General features: G+C 56.7%; 1 protein-coding gene across 2 annotated transcripts in view; it reads right to left on the bottom strand.

Moving 5' to 3' along the window:
- SDK2 (sidekick cell adhesion molecule 2) overlaps nucleotides 1-25,421 on the bottom strand; it is a 130,293-nt gene extending 104,872 nt beyond the window's left edge. For both annotated transcript variants that reach the window (XM_029928248.1, XM_029928249.1), the window contains exon 1: nucleotides 25,327-25,421. In XM_029928248.1, the coding sequence (XP_029784108.1) occupies nucleotides 25,327-25,406 (80 nt within the window). In that variant the 5' untranslated portion in view covers nucleotides 25,407-25,421. The remainder of the gene's footprint in view (nucleotides 1-25,326) is intronic.
- Between the last annotated feature and the right edge of the window lie 684 nt (nucleotides 25,422-26,105).

A 26,105-nucleotide genomic window follows, 5' to 3' on the forward strand; every position in this document is an offset into this window, starting at 1 on the left:
TCCAGAGACTTTCACGTCTGATCACGTGTGGTGTCGGCAAGAGTGAGGGGGCGGGGAGGTGCGCCCTCAGATTGGCCGGTGCAAGCGCCGCGGTCCAGCCTCTGGGGCAAAATGTATCAAAATGAGAATAGGCAAGGCACTGCGAGCTGGCCCTTTAAATGTACTGCAAAAGTGGGGCAAGAAGCAGGTAGGATGCTCACAGTGGCATTGCTCATAACGGCAGAGCTGACCATGCAATTGGAAGCACCCTAAATGTCCATCAGAAATGGGTCACTTAACAACACTATTAGCTATGGAATGAGCGGGGAACACCCGCACGAGACCGAACGGTCTCCGACTCGCCCAGAGCATGGAAAGGGCGTCGGCGCTGGAGACGGGGAGACATTTGTGGAAATCACAGCACGAGGAAGGAAGAAGTCACGCAGTGTCACGGCCAAATGTTAGGGACAAGAGTGGTATCAGACGGTTACCGCTCTTGATAAGCTCCTGTTCTCTGACACAGGCTACTGGACCCTCAGGTTAATATTTAGGGTCAGGCAAATGCACCCAATAAAAATAATTTCAGTTTGTGGACCCCCTCCCAAAAAAGTAAAAGAATGGTGTAAATGGTACAACATCACAAGGGTGAAGGAAATAGTATATACATTTGCATATATTTGTATACAGGGGATCACAATATATATAAATTGTATAAATTGTACATGGATACGTGTTATCTCCCTTTTGCTAGCAGTGCTGGGGAGGGGGAGAGGGACACTTCTACTTTCCAATTTTATCTCTTTCTATGCCACCAGAACTTTCTTTATCATGCCCATATATTGCTTTTATCTTAAAAATAAAACGTAAGAATGCACTTTGAGCATATAATTTAAGTATACATTCTAAAAAAGACACCAGGGACTCATTGGATGCGGGTTTGTTTGCTGATGTCAGTGATGCATAGTAAAACTTAAACTTTAATGGAAGTAGATTTCTGCAGAAGACTGTGTGTCCATTTGCTTCAGCCAGGAACCCCCAGGCCCCAGGGACGGTCAAGTAGCTGCAGGCCGGCCCCTCCCCCGAGGCCAGAAGAGGCGCACTGGCCCTCGGCCTCCCTCTCGGTCCCCGGTCCCCGTGGAGTTGAGGCCAGGCGCTCCCTGGCCTGGCGGAGTGGGGCATGTGGGGCGTGGTGCATGTCCTCTCTCCATCCTCCAGCTTCCCCCTCCTCCCGGCCCGGGAGACCTATTTCTGGCTGGTTGGCAACATTATTTAAAGTAACAGTTCCGCCCACTGCCGTTCCTACCAGGGAAACCCGCTCCACTCCACCCCGCTCGCGGCTATCCGTCTCCCTGCCTCCCAGGCTCCCAGGCGGGTGGACGGGGCGGCTGGCCAGCATCTCAGCTTGCAGATCCAGCGGGCTCGACTGTGCGCAGCCTTGATAATGACAGCCACAGTGCCCATTCCCCCGGAATGCTCCCTCCTGGGACCTCGGGATACACTCTGCCCACAGCTCCATCTATACCTGCGGCCGCTGGCCTGGCAGAAAGTGGGTGAGCCCAGTCCTGTCCAGGAACAGGGGGATGGATGGAATGCCCTGCACAGGTCAGCCCACATCTGATCCCCTCAAGGGAAGCACGGCGTTGAAGAAAGCACCAGAGCTTCCGACTCGGGGAAATTGAGACTTGACTTTCCCCTCTGCTCTTTCTTTATTTTTTAAGTGTATGTATTTTGAGAGAGCAAGAGCATGGGAGGGACAGACAGAGAGTCCCAAGCAGGCACAGCACTGTGAGTGCACAGCCCAATGCTGAGCAGAGCCCAATGTGAGATCATGACCTGAGTCAAAATCCAGAGTCAGATGCTTAACCGACCAAGCCACCCAGATGCCCCTCTGCTCTTTCTTAGGAATGTGGGATGGGCAAGTTCTGGAACCTTGCAAGCCTCAGTTTGCCCATCTGTAAAATGGGGACAATGATGGCCGTCTTTGATGGGCTCATTATAAGAGGCCCCAGACATCACTGGCAGGCGCATGGCAGGTGCTGCACTAATGCTTGTCAAACGAGGGAGCAGGTGTAGGAGTCACTGGCGGGGAGGGGAAGGTATGGGGTGAGGCGGAGAGGTTCAGGGAGGGAGACAAAGGGGGTGCTGCGGAAACTCCCCACCAGAGTGGAGATCCATGAGAGGCTTCCCACCCAGCATCGGTAGAACACAGGTTCCCTTGTCTGGCGAATTCTTTGGCTTCCCCATGGATGTGTGAACTCCAACTGTCCCCAGCCGCCCATCAAGGACCTGCCATGCCCCTTTGGTCACCTAATCCTCTTTACTGGTAGAGGGGCTACACCTCATCCCCTCGGGTGTCAGCAGAGGATGTCACCTCCTTTTGGGGAGGAGGGACACCGAGGACAGTGAGAGAATGACAGACCCCCCTTCCAAACGCTGTTCCTCTCAGCCTCCTGACCCCACAGAGCTGGCCACCAGCCTGACCTCCCATCCTCCTGGTCACCTCTGTTTGTGTCCTCTGGGTTTGGGCACCTGAGCCTAGCCCTCATCTGGGGATGAGGAGCAGTGACAGTAGGTAGGTGGCATCCCGTCCTGGCTGACCCGCCAAACTTCCTTCTTCCTCCCATGACAAAGAGTCGCAGGTGCGTGGCTCCAGGGACCGGGGAACACCAAAAATCAGCCACCCTGAAGCCCCCTTGAAGGACCACTTATTTATTGATTTGTTATAGGATGTACGTGCACGGGAGTCAGAACTCAACGAATAAGAGAAAAGGCACACAGGAAATGTCCCTCTCCTCTGTGTCCCCCAGCCGCCCGGTGGCTCCCAGCTCTGCACAACCACAGCCACTAGGTTGTTGGGCACCTGCTCAGGATGTCATGCAAATACAAGCAAACGCAAGTTCACCATCCCTCCCCTTTCCAGCAGGAGACTTGGCCTCCAGGAGGCGGCTTCGTGCCTCACTTTGTGCAGGTGACGAGATCTTTCCATAACCTCACTCGGAGCTGCCTCAGGCTTCCTGACAGCGGCTGAGTGGCAAGTGGCGAGCAAGCCTTGTTTTGTCCCTGTCAGATGGTCAAAGGGAGCAGGTGGGGGAGAGGGGGCCTTGGGGCGGGGCTGGGGTGGGAAGAAAGGAAGGTGCCCTACGAAGCCACATGATTCTCGCTGTCTCCGAGTGTCCTAAGTTGGCCTGCGGGACCCGCCGGCTCAGCCCGATCCTCACTGAGGAAGAGATGAGCTCAGGGTGAAGAGGACATGGGGAAGCAGGCAGGAGCTGGGACAGAAAAATGGATTTTCAGAGACACGAGACGGGCGGGATGCAAACGTCCACCTAACAAATGCGGCCTCTTCTCCGGCGCACAGGCAAACACACAATGCCCTTTTTGGTTCGAGTCCTTGAGTGTCACAGTTGATATTTAAAATGATTCTTACTTGCATTAAATAAGATATTTCAATTCCACTAAGCTGTCAGGAGCTGATGCGGACACCAGAAATAATGGGCACGCTCTCCTTGTATTGTCCTCATTGATAAATCAGACGCCTGGAGATGCACAAGGTGATGCTCATGGGGAGGAGGGTGCGCGTGTGCACGTGCACACGTGTACACACGCGCGCCGCACACGCCCGCCAGGCACACACACACACACTCTCCCACCCACTTGCGCGCACATTCCTGTATACATGTGCAAAGTTGTGTCCACACAAACACACTCGCACACGTGCGTGCACACCCAGCACGGAGACTCACATGCACATCCCCGTTTGCATCCATGCACATAGCACACTGCATATGCTCATATACGCCTGTGCACACTCACGCGAGTGCACGCACAGGTACACACGCATACAACCCGCACACGCACTCGTGCACGCACGTATTTATGCCCTCCCACATGGATACATACTCACGTGCTGTGGTGTGCACACCCACCCACACTTGTGGACGCACACTCATGCAGGCGGGCAACACTCCCAGAGTGAACCCACGTCCAGTCCCTCCCATCCGAGGTCACCCGGGGGCACATCCTTGTCACGCTGAGGCCGCGGGCACTCCGGGCTGCCTTGTTCAGTAAGCTCCATGCCCAACGCGGGGCTTGAACTCATGACCCCTACATCAAGAGTCGTGAGCTCCACTGACTGAGCCGCCAGGTGCCCAGGGCTGCCTCATTCAGATGCACTCAGGACACACGGATGTCGGGTCAGAGATGCACACATCCTCTCCCACCAAACTGCGTCTTCTAGATTCCAGGTAGCCCCTGGGGACACAGGGGTCTGACCACTGAGCCCTTGGCACTTTCCTCCCCAAAGGCGCTGTGTGTGGGGAGGGGCGGGGCTGGAAGGGGAGGGAAACGGTAGCACTGAGATTTGGGGCTCCCTCGCTAAGGTGTGGGCTCTCCGTGACTCGCCCGCCAGGCCTCCACGTCCACTGGGTGGTCAGCGGGGCCGCAGCATTCAGGTGTCACCACAGGTGGCCAAGACCGACACAGTCTGCTGGGGTAGCGGGGTGTGGCTGAGCTCTGGGGACCCTGGCGTCCTTCCCGCTTCCCAGGGGCCCAGGCAGCGAGTCCAGGCATGTGTACCCGTGTGTGTGGAGTGCATGCGACCTTGTAGACCTTTGGTCACAAGCCCCCTGCCCCTGCCTGTGGCACGGGGTCAGCCGGGGCTTCAAGCGCCAGCCACTGCGGTGGGCCACACACGGGCCCGACATCGTGGGTTTGCTTTTGCAGAGATTCCTCGGGAAAGAGAGCAAAACCCCGACCAGAATGATTTAAAGGGGAAAGCACAGGTACCAGAAGATAGATAATAGTGATGAACGACTTTATAATGAACACAATTAGCAATAGGACCAGAAGTGTCATGCATTTAACATAGATCAACTTGGCTAATGCTCACGGTACTGTAGGATGCTCGTGCTAACAGGAAGCTCAGGGAATGGATGAGAAAACGGAGCCCGGAGTAATTAAGAAACCGGCCCCAGGTCTCGCAGCGAGCAAGTACCTAGCACAGAGGGACAGCCTAGTACAGAGAGTGCCTCAGCCTCACCTGGACGCCTACCCAATAGTTTGGGGTCTCTCGCTTCTGGGGTCTGCTTTGAAGAAGGCAGTTTTGACTCTCTATAGTCCGCCCCTTACACACGGAGAGAGGGTTGATGCAGGAGACAGAGGAGCCTCAGGGCAGGACCCAAGATCTTGATCTGTGGCACCGTTATGGAGAAAGCAGGTGCGCCGTTCCGGTATCGGGGAGACCCAGGGGCACGTGGGGCAGGGCTGCTCGGGAAACCTCTTTAGTGGGGCTTTTGGTTATGGAAGGGGTCAGGTGTGAGAGGCAGCAGGAACACTGTTCTGTGAGATGATTCACTGGCAGCTGGAAGGATCTGGAATTCATGGGCAGGTAGGGAGAGGAGAGAGAGAGAGAGAGGATGACATGGTGGGGTGGGGAGAGAAATAGACACAGAGAGACATGGAGACACAGGGAAAGACAGTAAGAAAGAGACAGACAGACAGACAGACACGAACACCAAGGTGAGAGCTGCCCCCACACAGGAAGTAGATGGATCCTGGATCGTGAGGGTGCTCGGCCCGGGGAGGACACGCCCCATGGTGAGGGCTGGCAGGGCACATTCAGGAGCAGTGATTTCTGCCTTCTATTTTAAGCGGCGTCTGTCCTCTGTGTAATTCCCTCCCACATCCTTGGTAGGAGCGAGCGCTGTGCCCAACTGGCTTCTGCTAATGGCGCTCTGGGGGAGGAAGGGAGGGGTGTGCTCAGGCCTGGAAGGGTCGTCCTTTGAAGGGAGGTGGCGGTGGCAGGGGGAGGTCTGAGGGAGGACTGAGGGTCCTCTGGTGAGCGACCTCCTCCCCACTGTCCCTGGGAGGCATGAGACGGCCACGGGCTCACCGCTGGCTGACGGTCAGATAGTGGAGGACTCGGGTAGGGTTCCCTGCCCGCCCCCCCCCCACCTGGAGGGTGTCCCACCAGACAGAAGAGGCCCTCCGACTCTGACTCCAGAATACAGGGGAGATGGACACTGGGTCACTCATCTATTTCTATCTCAACACCTCCCCCATCGACACACAGGTGGCCGGGACCTCAGGAGCGCTGGGCTGCGCTCTGGGGGCAGGTGAGGAGCAGAGATGTGGGACCAGCCAGGACTGAGTCACATCTGCGGGTGTCTGCAGCCCCCGCAGTGACTGGGTTGGGCATGGGGGCTCAGGGAGACGGCTGCCTCCGGGAAGTGGATCCCCACCGGTCCTGTCCTCCAGCCCTCCCAAACCTCTGGCAGCTTCTGATGTAAACAAGCTACCCCTCCCTTCTTCACCCCCTCAGCCCACAGGGTCCTTCTCTGCTCTTCGCTAGGATCGGAACAGCCAACATAAGGGTTAACTTGCTTCATGGTTAACACACTCCCTGCCTGCTGGCCTAAAGCCCTTCATCTGTAATACAGCAAATGTAGCTTCTTTTGAGATTTGCAGACCACGGGCCTCAGGGAGCGAAGGATCAGAACTTTCTCAGGCCGTAGAGGCCAGCAAGTCTGATGAGGCCGCCTTGACTTTCTGATTAGTGCAGCAATCTTTCAGCAAAATGGTTTTCTTTCTTAAGGGCACACCAATGACGGCACTGGCTTCCCTCTGCGCGTCCGCAGACCTTGCCCTCCTCTGCAGGAAGACCAGAGCGCCCGCACACATCACCAGGCTCCCTCGTACAACCCCCTCCCCCACCCTGGGCATCCAAGTACTAGAATTTCTGGCAGGATCTGAGCACCGGGAGAACTCCGCAGCTGGCACAGACGAGTCTGCCCGCAATCAAGAAATGTCACAGACCACGGTCCTCTCTTAACTGATTAAGCCCCTTCAAAAGTCTCTGGGGCCAGGCAGAAACCTCGGACTTGGATTTTGGACAAGAGTCCACCTTCTCCCCAGGTGGCTGGCCTCCTGAATGAGCTCATATTCCTTTCATATCCCTTTCCAGTCAAAACTGGTCTGTGGAGGGGCGCCTGGGTGGCTCAGTCGGTTGGGCGTCCAACTTGGGCTCAGGTCATGAGCTTGTTGTTTGTGAGTTCAAGTCCGGCATCGGGCTCTGTGCCGACAGCAGAGAGCTTGGAGCCTGCTTTGAATTCTGTGTCTCCTCCTCTCTCTCTGCTCCTTCCCGGCTCACGCTCTCTCTCTGTCTCTGTCTCTGTCTCTCTCTCTCTCTCTCTCTCTCTCTCTCTCAAAAAATGGGTCTCTTGACTATTGGCTTTTTAGGCGATGGGCAGCCAAACTTGGTTTTTGGGAACAGGACATCCTCTCCAGGAAGCCTTCTTGAATACCCTTGGGTTGTCTCCGGAATTCTCTTCTGCCAGATCTGATGGATTTGTCACAACTTAATGTCATGTCCTATGTACTTGCATTGTCTCCCTGAGGCCATGTCTTGTATGTCGTCCTTTGTCCCCTGTGTACGAAAGCCTAAAACGACACATGCCCAATGAACATTCTCTGGATGATCGAGTGAAATGGCCAGTGTGGAAGGCCAAATAATGCCCACCCCCCAGGATGTCCACATCCGAATTCCCAAAGCCCATGGGTATGTCACCTTATAGGGTATGATGGTTGAATTGGATCCCCCTAAAAAGATATGTTGACAACCTGACTTCTAATCCCTATGAACGTGACCTCATTGGGACATAGGGAATGGAATGGAATGGAATGGAATCAAGTTAAGATGAGGCCATTAGGGTGGCCCTTAATCCAATATGGCTTCTCATAAGAGATTCAGACACAGACACACAGGGAGAAGGCCATGTGACACTGGAGGAGAGACTGGAGCAGTAGTGTCACAAGCCAAGGGGCGTCCACCATGCCACGAGCTAGAAGAGAGCCACGCAATGTGTTTCCCCCGGAGCCTTAGGGGAGAGGGACCCCGTGGACACCTTGACTTCAGACCTCCGGTGTCCAGAACTGAGAGAGAATCAAGGTCTACTGTTTTAAGCCCCCAGCTTGGGGCGCTTTGTGATAGCACCGCTGGCAAAGTCACACGAAGCAGGGACTCGGCAGCGGTGATTTAGCAAAGGACCGTGAGCCGCGGACACTTATCCTGGATTACTCGCTGGGCCTGACGTGACCCCAAGGGTGGATGTGAGGAAGACAACAGAAGCTGGAGGGATGCAGGGCCGCCGGCCAAGCGATGCGGGCGGCTTCTAGAAGCTGGAGAAGGCGAGGAAAAGAGAGTCTCTGCCCTCTGCTTTCAGCGGGATGCCTTCCTGCTGGCACCTTGCTGTTAGGACTCCCGACCTCTTGGACTGCAGGAGAATGTGTGTGCGTGTCTCGGGCCACGAAGCTCCTGCTTATTGGCTACAGTGCTGGGGGGAAACTCCCACAGCCAGGCTCCCTCCAGGCTGGGGTGGAGCCAGGACCAGAAAGGTCTCTTGGACAACATGGGAGGGGTGCGGAGGGTGGCGAGGGGTGAGGCTGGCTGCCGTCCACTCTCTGCAGACCCTGAAGAACCAGGCGGCCCCCGTAGGGCTGAGCTGGGCCGGCTGCTCGGATAAGACACAGCGTGTGGGCTTGTGCGATCGCCTTCTGATGGATGGTTCTCTTGGGAAGTGGAGGAGCCTGGGCAGAGCCCCCCTTCCCGGTCCCGGCCTCCCTGCTCCCCGGGAGCACTGTGTGGGGCCTCAAGCCTCCGGCTCTACCTGGAGAAGCCACGATGCCGATGCTCGGATTGACTCAGGGCCTGCAGTCAATAAGCGGCTGGCGGCGTTCCTGAGCCAGAGGCTGCAACACGGTGACAGCCCCGACTGGAGTTGGCTGGGGTGGGTGCCGGCTGCCCCGTCACCTTCTGGGCCAATTAACTGCTGGGCCAATTAACAAGGGAAAGCACTTCATTAAGGGTTGGCATCGGCAGGGTGGTCCTTGCAGATACGGAGCAAGAAGACTGGTGGGAGGGAGGGAGGCCTGAAGTGGCCACACTGTCACCGTGGGGTAGGTAAGCAGGGACCTCCCCCGCCCCCCCCACCCCCGTTCCCCATCACAATGATAAGAGCATCCGGTCCCCGGCAAACACCACACCTACATGACCTGGCTCACCTCCGCATTTACTGCAGGGGGAAGGGATTTCTATCCCGTTTCTGCAGGCACCTGGGCTCAGAAAGGTTGAGCCAGTTGCCTGAGGTCACTGGCCTGGAGAGCAGCAAAACGACATTTAGACATTCAAAGTCAGGCCCACTGGAGCCCAGACAGGTCCCCGCCCAGCGGGCACATCCCAGCGCGAAATGCCTTCCCAGGAGCTGCTCGGACCTGCCCTGACCTGGGAGCCCCGCCGAGAGAATCCTCTAAAAGTCAAGAGGAACACGATCTGGGATCATTTTTTGAAAAGTGAAGACTGGGGCCGGTCATTGGATTACCGGGAACAGAGAGAAAGGAACAGAGAAGGCAAAACCTGTGTGCCCTCAAGGAGTTCCACCCTGCCGACATTTCCGTGTGGATTTTTCAAAAGTGATGGAGAAGGAAGGAGTCCTAAGGCTTGAGGGGTCCCAGTGTGGGTATTAAAAAAAAAAAAAAGAAAAAAGAAAAACAGAAAAAGGCAAGAAGTGTGGCCTGCCTTCTGCTTACAGTGATGTTCTGGAAACATCCCCCATGGCTACTTGCTTCCTCGCCTCTGCAGAAAAGGAGGCTTTGTCCTGGGCAGAAATTCCTTAGGGGCCTTTAAAAAACTTTTTTACACCTAGTAAGAGGCTGCATGGAAATCCGGCTGTAAGGAGCCAGATGGCTTGTGCTCTGTGGCCAGCTCGTGGAGGGCCTGGCCAAGCGGCCTCACCAACCTGCGGCCTGCCTCGCTCTCTCTGGGCCTCCCCAGCCTCCCGGTGCACCGAGGAGAGGCCGCCTTTAATGGTAGAGATGCGGCCTCCTAATTAGACCTGCCGGCTGGGCAGGACAGAGGCCCCCCCCAGAGCCTTCTCCCTCCACTCTGTAGGGACACATCGGGGAGCCCCCTGAGCGTCACCGCAGTCTGGCATTTTGCCTGGATGCATGTCTCGTCCGTAAGAAACACCAGGTAAACGCAGAGAACCGCACACCCCGCTGTCCCCCTGAAGCCTCCTCAGCTCTCCGGCCCCCGTCTGGTCGGACAAGTCTCCGTTCTGTCTCAGACACCCCTTCCTCCTGCGCCTCACAGAAACTCCGGGGCTGCAAGCTTCAGGAGCCGGCTGCAGGCCTTTTCCGAGGCTGAGTACCAGGTTTATTGTGGTATTTACGCACCTCTCGCCCCCTGAACATGTGGGAGATTGTGCAATCGCCTTCAGGAGGCTGTCTTTTTCTTATGTGTCCCTGATGAAGTTTCTGAGGGTCACTCCCTCACCCCATTTCCCCCATTAGCCCTGTGGTTTTTACTGCGTGATTCTGCACAGCATCCTGCACGGCGTCTGACACTCAAGAAGCACTTGAGAAACGCGTCTAGGTGCTTCCGTGTTGCCGTGAACCATCCAACCCGGCCTGAAGTGCCTGCAACGTGCCAGGCACTGGGTTAGGCTCTGAGTACCAGGAGCAGTGACGGCGGTAAGAACGGTAAGACCACGTGTCCGCGGTGTCGCGCTCCCATCAGCAACTTGTGTTTAGGCGAAGATGCTTCTGCCACTGTCTTACCCTGCTTAGAAATGCATGGCTCCCCAGGTCCACTCCGAGTCCATTCTGTCCCTTTGGCTGCCGGCCAAGACAGCGTGCTGCCCCGGGAGCTAAGCACTGGCCCCTGGGCATCTCGGAGTCTCAGAGAACAGAAGGAATAGGGACTTGCTCGTCTTTGGGCAGGAAAGACTTTGTGGGAGCCCCTTGAATCACCACCAGGGATAAGGGCTAATTCACAGGACGGGGGAGGAGCACGCCTGCGTTGGAAGCACTAATTTGGAGGGGGGCTGGATGGGCCTGAGTGCGGGCGGTGGTGTGACTCCTGCCAGGCTCTGCCCAGCTGAGCCCTGCTCCCTGCACTTCACCAGCCTCCTGAGTTCCTCAGGCCAGATGTTTGTGGGATTAACGGAAGCTGAAGAGGCTGAAGGATGCACCATAGTTCCCCTGGGGGTCCCCGCAGCCTGCGGCGCAGGTCAGGTGGAGGAAAGTGGGGAAGAGGCCTCCTGGCTGTCCCGAGTGCCTGAGGCTGGCGGTCCACGGGGCAGGGCGGGGGGCACGTAATACGATGCCCACTCCGTTCCTCGGGCAGACCCGGCTCAAGATCAGGGCTGATGTCCTTCCCCTCTCCCTGAGGCAAGGCTTTAGGTGTCGCCACCTTTGTCCTCTCTGAGTCCGAGGCTCAGGCACCCTGGCGGGAAGGCGGCTGCGCCCTGTGCCCTGCCCCAGCTCCTGGCTCTGGGTTACCTCTCTCCCTGGGAGAGTCCTGGCTGCCCTTCCGCCAAGATCAGGAACCTGTACCCAACAGCCGGTGGGGTCGAGGGCCGGGCTGGGGGCTTTGGGGGCAAATGCTCTAAGCGGCGGTGGACACTGGTGCAGAAGGAGGGATTTTGGTGGTCAGAGTATGTGTGACCCTGGACAAGCTGTCTGTTCTCTCTGGGCCTCCATGTCCCCTCCATAAAACAGAAGTAACAACAATAATAATTAATACTGATTCAAAGCAGGCACTATCTTAATCCTTCTATATCGCGATAACGCATGAATTCCCCATGATGTGAAGTCAAAATCAATTTTATCCAAATTTGGCAGATGAACAAAAGCTGAGGAGCCCAGGGCACAGAGAGGTGGAGCAATCTGCCTGGGACCACACAGTAGGTGGTGGAGGCCCAGGAGGCTGCCTCTAGGTTTGGTGTTCTCAACCATCACGCTATAGTCCCTCCCTGCAGGCACACTGTGAGGGTGTCACCAGAGGGGACCGGAAAGGACTTAGGACAGGGCCCCACGTGAGGCGTGTCACAGCTCAGTAACAGTTAGCTGCCACTGGGGTTAGCAGTGTTACTACTTTTCACTTAGCCATCTGTCCTGGGGGGAGGAAGCACTGCCCTCCGCCCTCTCCAACGGCCCCCAAACCCGGGGCCCGAAGCCCACACATCTAGGACGAGTCCTTGCCCAGGTGCTCCACAGAACCAAGGCGGGGGCTGCCATGGCGTCTCGTGTTAGGATCTTTGACAGTAGATGCCCCAGGCCCTAGGGCCCTAAACCACCTCCCCTCCCCACCATCCCCGACACCTGCTCAGACCCTAGGCAGCCAGCTCCGAAAACAATCCCACCGGCCCTGATGTTCCCGGCCTCCCTCCGGCTAGACTGGCTGCCACCTCTGCCCATTCCCTTTGGGTTTTCCAAAGTCACCCTCAGAGGCGACTTCCGGGAGACTTAGTGGGGGAACCAGGCCAGAACTGCGTAATGAGGCCCTGAGGACCTGCCTGTGAGCTGCCATCTGGAAAGGGTAATCTGTGCCGACTGCCGGGCACCGGGCAGATCGGAGTGGAGGCTGGGGGACTCACGAGCACGGCCCTAATGTTTTGCAATGGCTCCAATCCTGGGCTGCCCTTGTGACTTGCTTTCACCAATAGAATCTTCTGGAACATTCTGGAGCCCAGGCCTCAAGAGACTTGCAGCTTCTATATTTACCTCTCAGACCACCAGGCCCTCAGGACCACTAGGCCACGAAGGATGGTGAACCACAGGAAGAAAGGCCTGGACCACAGCTGCCCAGCCCGGCCCAGCCCAGCCCGGCCCAGCCGAGACACGATAAATCATGGTTGTTTCACCAGGAAGTTTTGGGGCGTTGTCTGGGCAGCAGTAGGTACGTGACCAGAGGCTGTGGCCGGGGTCAGGCTGGACATGCTCCTGTGGGCAGAGGCTCCCCAGCTCTGTATCTTCCCTAAGGGTCAAGGGTCAAGGAGCAGGTGCAGACCTCCATGTCTGTGCCGGATCTTTGGTGAGATGGTCTCTTTTGGTTACCATCCCCCATTCTGCAGGAAGAGGGGCCTCTCCCTTCCCTAAGCCCTTCTCTGAGCCCCCACCTGCTCCCTGCTGACACTGAGCCCCGGAGATGCCAGTTGGAGCTGAAACCCCTGCTCCCAACCCTCACCCCTCCTACGGCTCCCAGGAGGCTCTGTGGGGCAGGAGACTTAGGCAGCTGCCTGGAAGCAGGTCTCTCCCTTGGCCAGGGTGGGAAATTCAAAGTCACAGGCACCTCAGCACCCCATGAGCCAGAAGGCAGACAAGTGGGCCGTTGCAGAGACTTCTCTTGGTGGGGACAAAGACACAGGGCAGAGGCCACTCAAACCCTCCCACACAGAGAAATCCCATGCATGGGCCCAAAAGGGGCTCTGAGGGGTATGGGTGGAGAGAGAGGAGTCAGCGCCCAGGAAGCAGGGGTCATTACCAACTCCCCAGGCATCTGCCTAGACCATTTGCCTGCCTGAGCACATAACTGAGTCAGGATCTAATTAGTTTTTGTGTCCTGGCTGAAAGCCAATGAGGAGGAGGTACACAGGCAGAGGTGGGGAGGGGGAGTTCTTAGGGGGCACGCTGGGGTCTCCGGTCTAGCCGGGTGGGGAGAAAGAACGAACGTCTCATTTCCACACATTGGACTCTCCCAGATAAAAACCATATGTGCTTCTGATGGAGACCACTCCCTCCCCGCCTCCCTAAGGACTCTGGGCGGCACACGCCCGCCCTGCGCCCCTCTCTGTGCGCCAGGTCCCCGGGATCCAGGCCAGATTCAAATCTGTCAATGTCAGGTGATGAATGAACAAGCCCTTCCTAATCTGCATGTTAAGTTTCCTTGTGGAAGAAATAAATAGCCTCAGTTCATCAGAGAAGAGCTTTCCTTGGGAGCCTTTCATTAAAGCGGCAGTGAGCACTTCTCCATCATGCTCAGCCCGGCACTATGGGGAGTCTGGGTCCCTCAGTCCCCCTGTCCCAGGCCTGCTGGGGTTCGGCTCTGGAGAGTCTGTCCATCACTGTAGAGTGGGAGGAGGGGAGGGTGGGGAGAGAGGGCGTGGCTTGTGTGTGCGCTCCTTGCACCCCTGTGTGTTCTAGGGAGTGACACTGGCAGCTGGCGCACATCCCTGGCCTCATCGCTAATTTGCAGCAAAACCCTGGATATGTCAACTTTATTCCTTGGGCGTCAGTTTCTGCATCTATAAAATGGGAAGCATAGTAACTGCTTAGTGGATCCCTCAGGCCGCCTGTGGGCATCAACCACAGGGATGCCGGCGAGTGAGCACATGCCGTGGGTGTCCATGTGGTGGGTCCTGTGAGGTGCCCCACGCGTGGGCTGTGGATGGACGCCCAGGGCTGTGTCAGCAGAAGGACAGCAGCTCCCCCCGGCCTGCCCCTGCTTCAGAGGAGCCTGGAAATGTCCCCTCTGCTGCACCTGCAAGGGGCTCTCAGTGCCAGGACGCCTCTGAGTGGTGCTCAGAGCCCACGGGGACACGGGGAGAACTCAGCAGACATCCAAGGGGAGAGAGAGGCAAAGCCAGAACTGCCTCCCCCAACCCAGGGCATCCCTCCTACCCCTGGGGGGGTTCAGCCCGATGAGGAAAATGTTACCCAGTCAACCTGGATCATGGAGTCTTGGCCCTCTACCAGGCCAGGACCCTGGTTACCTGGTCAGACTCCAGCAACCCTGGATGGCAGCTCTGACCCTCACATCACACCGGGTCTGGTCCCCGAGGAAAGTCACTGTCCTCTCTGGGTTATGGAGAGTCCCACGGAGAGGGCAGAGGGCTCAGCCTAGATGCACGCTGGACCGTTCTGTGGCCGCGTGACGGTGTCAAGGCTCCGGGCTTGTGCCTCCACTCCCCCACCCCCCACCGAGGCCTCAGCTGGGGTCCAGCAAGACAACACCCACCACACATCTCCGGCCTCCGCGGGAGCGGGGGGGCCCACTTTCTCCCCAAGCCAGGACCCATTAATGAGGATGTGAAGAGAGGTTGCTATGGAAACCGAGACAGCCAATGTTTCAGAGACTTTTGCTTCTTGTTTCCCTTTTTCCCCTTACATTTTGAACTTATTCATCTTAATTGACATAATTATTGCTGCGTCAACCTGAGGCACAGGAAGCCAGCTGTGCCCCTCGCCACCCACCACCTGCCCTGACCCTGCGGGGCTCTCTCCCCCGCGCTTCTCTCCCCGATTCTCCTGTCACTCACCAGCAAATCCCCGCGGCCAGGGCTGGCCCCTCGGGTCCAGGAAGAAGCTGTCCTAAAGTAGGGGGAGGCCTCCACCCCTGCGCTCCAGGGCTGCTGTGGGGACAGGGTTATGGCTACTACAGGTGACTGAGATGCCAAGTTCAATTCCAGCAGGGGCCCCAAGCTCCTCACCAATGCTTTCAGCAGGACTGCTAGAGCGACTAAAGTTCCTTATTTACACTTCGGGAGTGGACCCTTCTGCCCACTGGGTAAATGAACTTGGGTCTCTCCGAGCCTCTGTCTTCTTATCTGTGCAGTGGATCTGTCCCACGTGCCCATGCATCCCATGCCCGGGAACAAACACAGCATGGAAGGAACAGTAACATTTTTGCAACAGTAAGTCCCATCGACTTGGACTGTCAGGAAAAGACAAAGAAGGGGGGCAGGAGAGACCTCCCAACAGGGGCTGGAGGGTGGCCAGCCAAGTCCGCCCTCATGTCCTCTGAGGACAAGCCAGCCGCGGACTCTAGCGTGCAAGACTGGATGCCTGCTCACGCGGGGGCGGCTCTGGCTGCAGCCAGGAGAGTCTGGGGGCAGGGCGGGGGGCACCGGCGCCTTGCCCTTGACCACCAGTTCTCAGCGGGGTGGATGTGGCCCCCCGAGGCACACTTGGTAGTGCCGGAGACTGTCACATTTCCGGGGGGCAGCTACAGGACTAGTGTGTGGAGACCGGGGGTGCTGCTAACCCCCCGCCTTGCGGTGCACAGGGCAGTGCCCACGACAAAACGGGATCTGCCACAAATGTAGTGGTGCCCGGGCTGGGAAACCCTGCTCGGGTCATGGTGTTCCTCGAGGCAGCACAGGGTAACATCTGGGGGTCCCTCTAACGCTGCTCCCTCCACCACTGTTGGAAGCCGGCCCTGTGTGTGCAGACGCAGGGCCAGCGGGGCGCCCTGCACACCTCCTCCCTTCCTGGGCTCCAGGGGAGCAGGAGGAGGCGGGGCTCTGGGTCAGGGGAAGGACAGCACGCTTGGCTGGGGGCCGCTTTCTCCTCCCAGCCCACCTCCCCCATCCCTCCCCGAGGATTACGACATTTCTAAACTCGTTAACTTTTAATTACTACCTTCCCTCTGCCTGAGTACACTGGCTCCATGCCACGCACATCTCTATTAAAATTCAATTTATGCCCATCATAACTGATTCCTACACTTCGGCTTTCTCACCGGCAGCCTTCAATTTTCAGACAAGATGTCCAAACTCATGGCCAAATCAGAGTTTATCTCCAAAGAGGCGGGTAATGGCACAGGGGGTGGGGTGGGGGGACCTGGTTTTGTTGAGGAAGAGGAGTCTGGAACCTCCTAGAGGCACTGGAAGGAGACCGTGGCCAGACAGAAGGAGGCGGGGACAGCCTGCCCGAGGTGTGGACATGGGTGGGTGATGTTTACTTGGTGGCTTTCAGGCCCCCATTTCCATTTACACAGCCATCAATGACCAGCCACCCTTCCGCACCCTTAACCTTACCTGACACTCATGACCCTCTGGGAGGGAGCGTATAATAACTGGTGTTATTATTCCCATTTTACAGATGGGGCAGCTGAGGCCAGGCTTAAGTCATCTGCCCAAACGTATCTACTGAGTCATGGTCAAGACAGGGATTCCTGCTGGCACTCAGTGTTGGAAGATCAGGCAGCAAAGGTGAGTGAGGATGGTGCAGGTCACCGGGGAGAGGTCAAGGCACAGTATCCCACTGGCCAACGACGTGGCTGAGGGAGGAGACTGGGAAGAGGGGCAGGACCAGGGCACACAGAGGCTTGAGGCTCCCTTGGTCCGAATCCTCCAAAGACCGCCCACCACCTGCAGGATGCAGCCCAGAATGTTCCTCCCGGCACTTGTGGTCCTTCCTCCGCCATCCTGTGCCCACGGTCTCCCGGATTCCAGGGTAGCACTGCTGGCCCGGTCTCGCTTGCCACACCTCCATCCTCCCCTTCACTGGCTCCGCATCCAGCCCCCTCACTGTCCCTAGGGTCCCCTCTGTCCCTACATCGAGCTGACAGCTGTGAGTGTTCCACAGCAGGTGATACATAGCTGGCCCCTCGGTCCTTCTCAAAACCCCCTCCCTGTTCTGTGACGCCCTGATCTCTGTCCTGGCCTCGTGCTTTTGTCCTGCTGGGCAGGTTCTCGCCTGTTTTGTTTCTTTGCCTTCTGGGAACCTGGGGCTCTGTCCTCTGAGCTGCCTCCACTCTCTCATCCCGCTCATTCTCACGGTGTCCGCTGTCACGCTGGCGTCAGTGACTCCTAAACCAAGAGCTTCAGCTTGGGCTTTCCCTCCGTACTCTATGCGCGAGGATCTTCCTTGCCTGCCGGACGCTGCTACCTGACGTCTCTCCATGGGCCCCAAAGGGAGCAAGGAGACTCCCCACGGGGTCCCTGCCCTTCCGGGCTTTCCTGCACCAGTGCCTGGCTCTCCACCTGCCTTCCTCCCTCACCCGCACGCCCAGCCCTTCAGCACATCTGCTCAGTTCTGCCTCCTGGATAGGTCTCAGACCCCTCCATTCCTCCGATCCCCGCTGTCTCCAAGATGGCCGCGCCCCCGACTCCTGCCACAACAGCCAGCCCCGCCCCCCCGCGTCTGCCCGTCCTCTTCCGGTCCACTCCCCACCCCAGTGCCTGGCTACAGGGTTTAGAAGTGGACACCTGATCGTGGTCCTTTTCTGTGAAACACGAGTCAAGGGCCCCACAGAGGTTTTGGCCTAAGATAAGAGCTCCCCACAGCGCCAGCGAGCCCCGACTTGACGGACCTTGGCCACCTCTCCAGCATCCTGACCCCCTGTCCGTGCTGGCTGTCTTTCAGCTCCTCCGTCCATGCACACAGCTCTCTCCAAAGCCCCACTTCCGCCTCTTCCAGCTCTGGCTAACCCTGCTCATTCTCAACGTCCCCGGTGACACCTTCTCCGACCTGTCCTTCACCTGGATGGCCCTTGCAGAAACTGGAGTCCGGCATCACGTGCAGTTACTGAGAGCTGCTTCCACTTTGCACTGCAGGCTCTTCAGGGGGTAAGGGCTCTCCTGTCTTATTTGGCACCCAATGTCTACACTCCAGGGGACCTCCACCCATTCACTTCCCGTCCCCAGTGATGCCTCTTCCGGTTCAAGTTCAATGTCTTCCACAGCCTGCGGCAAACTTCTCTAGGCCTTTACACCTGCTGTCCTTCCTCAGGCTAAGCGCACAAGAGCCAGGAGTCTGTCTCTCGGCACATCTGCTGACATGCAGGGATTGAGAACAAGAGCCTGCGGGGAAGGGGCTGGCACACGGCCTGGCACAGGGTAGATGGTCATTTGTTATTAAGAGTTAACGTAGGTGAGGTCCATGAACAGGGCTGGGCCCATGTATGTTTCATGTGTTAGCCGTGACTTGTTCCCCTGGTTGGTTTAGCAGGCTGGCTGGGGCCATCCCCAGGAAGTTGGACGCCCTGGGAGGCTCCGGGGGATGAACGCGGCCAAACAGCTCAGAGCAGGGGGAGGGATGCAGGCTCGGGGTCCAAAAAATCCTGGGTAAAACCTGACTTCCCAGGTCTGGCTGTGTGACCTTGGGCAAGTTGCCGAATGTCTCTGAGCTGAAACTCCCAGCTACAAGGGGGAGATAACGATAGCATCAATCTCTCAGAACTGCCGTTGGCTAGAGGTTGGCTCTGGTCTGGGCACCCACGTGGCACGTACTCCAGCACCCCCTGGGAAGCCTGCTGGCCTCTGCATCCCAGCCTCCGCTGCCTCTTGTTCTCACTTCCAAGGGGGAGGCCAGAGGATAAGCCAGAGAGGAAGCAGTTTCTCTTCATCCTCTTCTCTGAAGAATTTCAAAGGCTGCAGCCGCTCCGCATGGGTCCCCTGCTTTGCGCCCATCGCCGGGGCTGCGGGAGGCATGGGTCTCTGCCCCAGCCACAGGGCTTTCTTCTCTCTGCAGCAGAGCCCGCGTGCGGTGCCCTGACACCCCGGCTCCCCCACAAGGGACATCAGCCTGGCCCAGAGCCTCCGCCCCCCGCCTGGCTCGTCTGTGCTTCCCGTTCACACACCTGCCCTTCTCCATGCCAGCCAGGGGCTAGCGGGAGCCTCAGAGGCCGGGCTTGACCTCTGCTCGTCTTACCCCCTCCCCTCCTCTTACCCCCTTGCATGTCAGAAGGTCCAAGGGGCCCCTGACTTCTTGCCTCTAGGGGCAGGAGAATGGCATTCGGTGACAGGAGAGAGGCAGAAGGAGCCCAACCAGGACCCCGTGTGCATCTACACAGATGGGAGGACACACGCCAGCCACACAGCCTTCCTGGACCTGCCACTGACTCTGTTCATGACCCCAGACGAGTTCCAGAACTTCTCTGAGCTCCAGCCTCCTCATTTGCAAAATGACAGTAATAACACTCACCTAGTGCTGCTGTGAGATGATGTATGTTCAGTTAACCATGCGTGGGAATCTAAGAGTGTGTGTGTGTGAGAGAGACAGAGAGAGAGAGAGAGAGAGCGAGAGAGAGAGAGAGAGAGAGAGAGAGAGCCCCCTGGCTGGCTTGTTTTTCTGATTTAACTTTAAGTGTGAGAACAATTCTGGGAGAAAGCATGACCAGGGCAGGACACGATAACCTGGCTGACAGCTTTGCCAGGACAGGGTCACAAGGACAGGTGGTCATGGTCCATCCCCCTCTCTCCTCCCCCATTGCTACCGCCTCACCTGCCATTTCTTGAGCTGGTGGGTTGTCTCCAGCCATGAAGTCTGGCTGGTTCAGTGGATGCAAAGTGAGGCAGAATTGATGCGACTTGGGGAGAAGGCCCTGGAGAGTGGAGGGGAGGGGAGGGAGGGCAGAGGAGGGGTGCCAAGTGGAGGGACTAGGGGAGAGTGATCTGATGGAAGAGATTCCAGGGGCAGCACAAAAGGGCCTGACCCTTCATGAGCCACCATCCCACCTGGTCAGGCAATGAGGCTCACACACCAACGTGCTTTGCACAGACACAGACTCACAACGGTTGATCGTGCATGCAAGAGCACGCGGGAATCACGACCACCCCCCGACTGACCCACACACGTGCACACACGCACAGAGACTAACACATCAGAGCTTACACTTCCAACTAAGTATTGTGCTCAACCTCCTCCCGTCCATGCCCAACACAACGGAGAGCTGTTGTGTGCACGCACCTGTCCCACCGGTGGGGGTGGGGGCCAGGGGGATGGTCTTCCCAGGAAGTATCCCACCCACGTGGGAAAAGAGATCTCATCTCCTTAGAGTCCGATATTGTATTGTACCCAAGGGGTACCCCTAACTATTATGTCCCCTTTCTTTCTCAAACTGGGAATTCAAGGCTGATTTCAAGACGGGTAACATGTCCCCAACATGGGGCTCTCACAGCACTTGACAAAAAAAAGGAGCTCTAAAGAGGGTCCTGGGCCGGAACACGGTCACAGGATGGGTGTGCAGAGCCCCGGCGATCGCCCAGGAGCAGGTGCGCTGGCTTGCACACTGACTACATCGGTTGGTTTGTTACCAGATATGTCCTGTTACTCGACCGAGGCAAACGCTGTGTATGATCTCAGCAGGTGCCGTTTATTTCATGTCTGTTACACCCCGGACTGGGCTTGTCCCATAGAATCTCACTGAATTCTTACTAGAACTTTCTAAAGTAGGCATTACCTAGCCTGATTCCAAAAAGGAGGCTGGCTAATTCTGCCCATGGTCCCAAGAGCTAGGAAGAGGTAGGAGGGTGATTGTATTCAGCTCTGAAGTCCCTGCTATTTCCATTATGCCCCCCTCCTCCCATAGTCATTCGTCCTCAGAAGGGTGCACAGCCTTTCCTTTGCGTGGACGTCACGTACAGGCACACACGTGGCCACGCCCATCTCGTGTTTCCGATCCCACCGAGAATAAAGGTCGGGGAAGCCTGGATGTGAATGCGAGATTCTTCCTTCGGAGACGGAGTAGGAAACATAGTGAAATTTATGGCGGCACTTTCAATCTTATTTTCTCTCGACTTGCTGAGTAAACTCGGCCATCTTTCTGCCTGAAAATTGGACATTATCACCCGACTCAAGGCCTGGGGTTTGCAAGAGACTAGGAAGTTCTCTGCAGCAAGGGGTGGCCAGAGAAGCAGGGGATGGAGGAGAAGCCGGCCAACCTCCTCTGGGTTGCGATTTTCAGTATGCGTTTATTTCAAAGGTGAACCCGGTACATCTCACTGAGCCAACAAGCAAGAAAGTGCTAGAAATCCAAGGGGGACGTGTCACAAAGACCCAGAATCCAGCTTGAGGAGGTTCCACTGGCTGAGTATGGGTTACCACAGAGCATCAAATTGAAGAACGGTGGGGAGGGATTAAAACATACTGAACAGGAAAAATAATCCATCAGTTCATACTGATGCTAAATTATTTTAATTTTTTAATGTTTTTTATTTAGTTTTGAGAGACAGGGAGAGACAGCGCAAGCAGGGGAGGGTCAGAGAGAGAGGGAGACACAGAATCTGAAGCAGGCTCCAGGCTCTGAGCTGTCAGCACAGAGCCTGATGTGGGGCTTGAACCCACGGACTGTGAGATCATGACCTGAGATGAAGTCAGATGCTCAACAGACTGAGCCACCCAGGTGCCCCTTAAATTATTTTAAAGGAGGTGAGAAAGGGATGATCTTTTTTAAAATAAAAGAATGACAAATGTAAGTAAAAGGAATGATGGAAGCAGAATGTCTGCTTATCCCAACCCCAGAGGTAATATAGTTCATTCAGGTTAGACTTCGGTGGATCCTTAGCCACTGAGCGAGGGATTTCTGGGGACGAGAGTATTCGCAGTTTCGAGTTATCCGTCAAAGGGAAGAGGATACCTCCAGACCTTGATGATGGAGGAATATGGTGCCCATCACCTTGACCAGCTGATCAAAGCCAATGTCACCAATAATGGGGCAAACTGGCAGGAAGCGCCTTCAGGTACGAGGCACTTAAGAAGGACTCACATCTGCGTGATTTTCTTGCCAAGAAAGTTTAACAGGAGTCTGATCATGAGGATGAAACCAGACAAATCTACAGTAGGGGACATTCTGCAAAATTGGCTGAGCTCTCAGAAATGCCAATGCCGTGAACGGTAGCAAGAAACAATGAGGGATAGTTCTAGACTGAAGGAGTCTAAAGAGACATGACCACCAAATGTCGCGTGTGGTCCTTGATGAGATCGTGTATCAAACAACAATAAAAACGGCCACAAAGACATGTGAATACAGGTGGCATATGAGATGGTGATGCAGTATCGATGTGAAATTTTCTGGTCTTTTAATTTTAGATTTTTATTTTGGAAGAGAGGGAGTTAGTGGGAGAGGGGTAGAGGGAGAGAGAAAGAGAATCTCAACCATGCTCAGCATGGAGTCCAATGTGGGGCTCGATCCCACGACCCTGGGATCATGACCTGAGCCGAAGTCAAGAGTCAGACGCCTCACCGACTGAACCACCTAGGCGCCCCTCGATGTGAAATTTTCTGAGTGTGCAAATTGCACTGTGGTTTTATGAGACACAGCCTTATTCTTGGGAAATTCTACGGGGGTGAAGTGACATGATGTCGGCAACTAATTCTTTTTCTTTCTTTCTCTTTTTTTAGTTTATTTATTTATTTGGCGGGGGAGGGGCAGAGAGAAAGGGAGACAGAATCCCAAGCAGTCTCCAGGCTGTCAGCGCAGAGCCTGTGCGGGGCTCGAACTCACAAACCATGAGCCCAAATCAAGAGTCGGACGCTCAACCGACTGAGCCACCCAGGCTCCCGGAGAAGAGACCTTTCTTATGGGCACTGCACATTTTTGACTAGAGTAAAATCCCGATGACTTGTACTTGGGCATGTGGTGGTCGCCACACCATAAAGAGCCCAGCCTTCCTGGGCATGAGGAGGCAAGAAGATGAGTTCCCCCATGGAACCATATTCATGACCCCCAGAAATCCCCACCCAACCACGCCCTGAAACAGAACACAGTTCACCCGACAACGACATAAGAGCCGGCGCCGACCCCCCTGCAGTGGAAAATCCACGGGTGACTTCTGCCTCCCCGCCCCCCTCCAGCTTAACTCCTAAGACCTACTGTTGACCGGAAGCCTTACCCATAGCATTAACCATCAATTCTCACGTATTTTGTACATTATATATATTACATACTCTATTCTTCCAGTAAAGTAAGCCGGAGAAAAGAAAATGTTATTAAGAACACAGTATGGAAGAGAAAATGCATTTACAGTGCTGTGTGCGCATTATTTATCAAAAACAGCCGCGTGTAACTGGACCCGCACAGCTCAGCCCATGCCGTTCAAGGCTCAACGGCATTTGCATTCCCCTCTCTGCTTTGTTTTCTAGAACCTGCGGAAGGCACTTAGCAGAGGCTGCTTGGGATGCATACTAAGGAAGCCGAGGCCACGGTTCCTCCTCAGTGAGAGGCTGGATGTAAAGAATTTCCAGCCCCGGAGCCGGACGACTTCCATCTGGAGCCCAGCTCAACGATCTGACCTTGGGGGAGGTGTTTAACGTCTCTGAGCCTCAGTCTGCCCATCTGTCGAATGGGAAAAATAACTGAACGTACTCAAAGGACGGCTGGCAGGACTGAATGAGAACATCACACCGGGCACATCGTTAACGCCTGCCACGTAGTAGATTCTTTTTCATGGCCAGTGATTATGATGATCACCCACAGCCGGGGCCCTGACCACTACCCGGACGCCTCCAAGACAAAGAGGTGTTTTCAGCAAAGCCCATTGCATCCGGGGGCAAGTCTGATCCTTAACAGCTGCCCCTGGGTCCCGTCCACACTGGAGTCCTAGTGGTTCCAGGGCTGGGCCCCAGATACAGAACCATCCCCCCTCCTGCCGGAAGTCAGGGGCAGGCTGGGAGGCCCCGGCGCCAGCTGCTCCTGTCGTATAGGGTCCATGCGCTCCATTCAGGCATGTCCCCTCCATCCATGGGATGAAGGGGCTCTTCACAGAGACTGTCAAAATTGCCTCAGGGACACTGGGCTGAGCTTCTGGGCCCCCTGGGGTGAAAACCACCACCGAGGCTGCTCAGGGGGACACCCCTGGTCTCCCCTGTGGGCTCCCTGGTGACCCAAGGCCCAGAGTGGCCTGCACTGGAGGGCCCCCTGCTTCCCTGGCCTCTCACTGTCCAGAGGGGAAGGTGGTCCTCCTGTCCTGGGACCCCCTGCTCCCTCCTTTGGCAAAGTGGCCACATCCACCAGCCAATCCAGTCCGGGGTTGGGGCAGAAGGAACGTGGGGGTGGGGCGGGGGTGGTCATCCGGAACTCTGGCCTCCCTGGTTGGCCAAGAAAAGGACCATTCTCCTCCAGCAATTAAGTACCCTCTTGTTATTTGCATTCTGGTCCCTGGCGGCAGATCGGTATCAACATCCCCAGGGCAAGACAATCTTGTTTCCCCAACAAAACCGATTATGCACATCAGGCCTGGGGATTAATCACCAGCCACAGGGTTGGGAGGCAGTAAAAGCAGGCGGAGATGAGATGGGAAGATAGGGGCCTGAGGGAGGGGGAGGGATTGCCAGGAGGAAAGGCTGGAGGCCGCCGGGCTTGGGGGGCCCAGCTGCCCGCTGCTCTGGCTTCCAGCCGCAACCTCCTCCGCTGAGACCCTGTGCCCGTCCCTCTTCGCCTTTCTCCCCCCTCGGCAGTGTCTTGGGGAGGGAAGGGGCAGGCCCGAGTTCAGGGCATGGGCACAAACATGGAGTAGGGACAAGCCTACCATGTAGTAGATTCCGTGCCACACCTGCACTGCCCCCGAATACAAGATGTCCTTCCCTTCCCTGCTGATCCCAGGCCGACACACGCCCCACCCTTCTGTCAGAGCCAGGCCCCTCCAGTGCCCCCTGGAGATAGCAGAGTTCTTGTCAGGGGCTGGGGAGGAGGGGCTCTGGCCACAGGCACGGCCACAGCCCAGCTGCCGGTAGTGAGCTCCCCGACCTCAGTCTCTATTGCCTGGCCCACTCCGTCTGGGCCACTACCTGGACATCCTCCATGGGCTCAGCAGGGCGGGGTCTGCATTCTGCTGGCGCAGGGCTGTCTTTACCCCCCCGACTTCCGCCACTCCAGCCTCCCGGTAGCTCAGGTGTGGGAACCCTTGCCCCACACAGCCACATTGCCCCCCCCACCCCGGTTCCCCTTCAGGAAACAGCAATGACACTGGCCGCCAGGCTGGAGGGGAGGGGAGAGGAGGGGAGAGGAGGGGAGGGGAGGGGAGGGGAGGGGAGGGGAGAGGAGGGGAGGGGAGGGGAGGGGAGGCTTGCCTGTACTCCAGGGAGAACTTGGTCAGCTCCCTGCTGTTGTGCAGCCACTTGAACTCCAGGGGCCAGCTGCCCTCGGCCATGCACGTGAGCACCAGGCGGTTCCCCTCCAGGTGCACCTGCGTTCGCACAGGCTCCGTCTTGAAATAGGGGGCCACGTCATCTGTGGTAAACAGAGACACAAAGCCACCAGTTATCACCGCTCACCTTTAGGTGGTTGCTCACGTAGCGCCCTAACGCCCCTGGGCAGACAGCAGCTGCAGCCAGCTAACTTGCTCAAGGCCATGTGGCTGGGACGGACTTGAACTTGGGTCCGTCAGACTTCAGAGCTTGATCTTCAGAGCAAGTCCTCCATGCCTAACAACCAGTTCTCCGCCTCCCTCCTCCCAGATCATGCCAGGCTCACTGCCTCTGCTGCCACCGCCCTGTTCTGGTACTTTCTGTCATTCTCCCCTCGAGACCCCCATCCACGGGATATACCCTGTGATTCTGGACTTCTCCCTCCAGGGCAGAAGGAATGCGGGCACTTACTGCCCTTCAGTCAAAGAGAATATAAATGTCACAAGGAAAACGGGGGGAGGGGTGGATTGACACAAGTGGCAGGTGGCAGGGATGTCCTGTGTCCTGCCCCCAAGGCTGGGAGAGCCTGTCAAAAGCATCATGGGCAGAGTCCGTCCGGTGGGCCCTCTCCACCGCCAGGCTGTTTGATCCTTCCGTCCTCTGACCCTCAGATTTGGCCAGAATTAGGTGTCTGTGGTCTGCAAGTGGGTTCACATTCATGT

Source organism: Suricata suricatta, chromosome 17, assembly GCF_006229205.1.
Source record: "Suricata suricatta isolate VVHF042 chromosome 17, meerkat_22Aug2017_6uvM2_HiC, whole genome shotgun sequence".
Taxonomy (NCBI): domain Eukaryota; kingdom Metazoa; phylum Chordata; class Mammalia; order Carnivora; family Herpestidae; genus Suricata; species Suricata suricatta.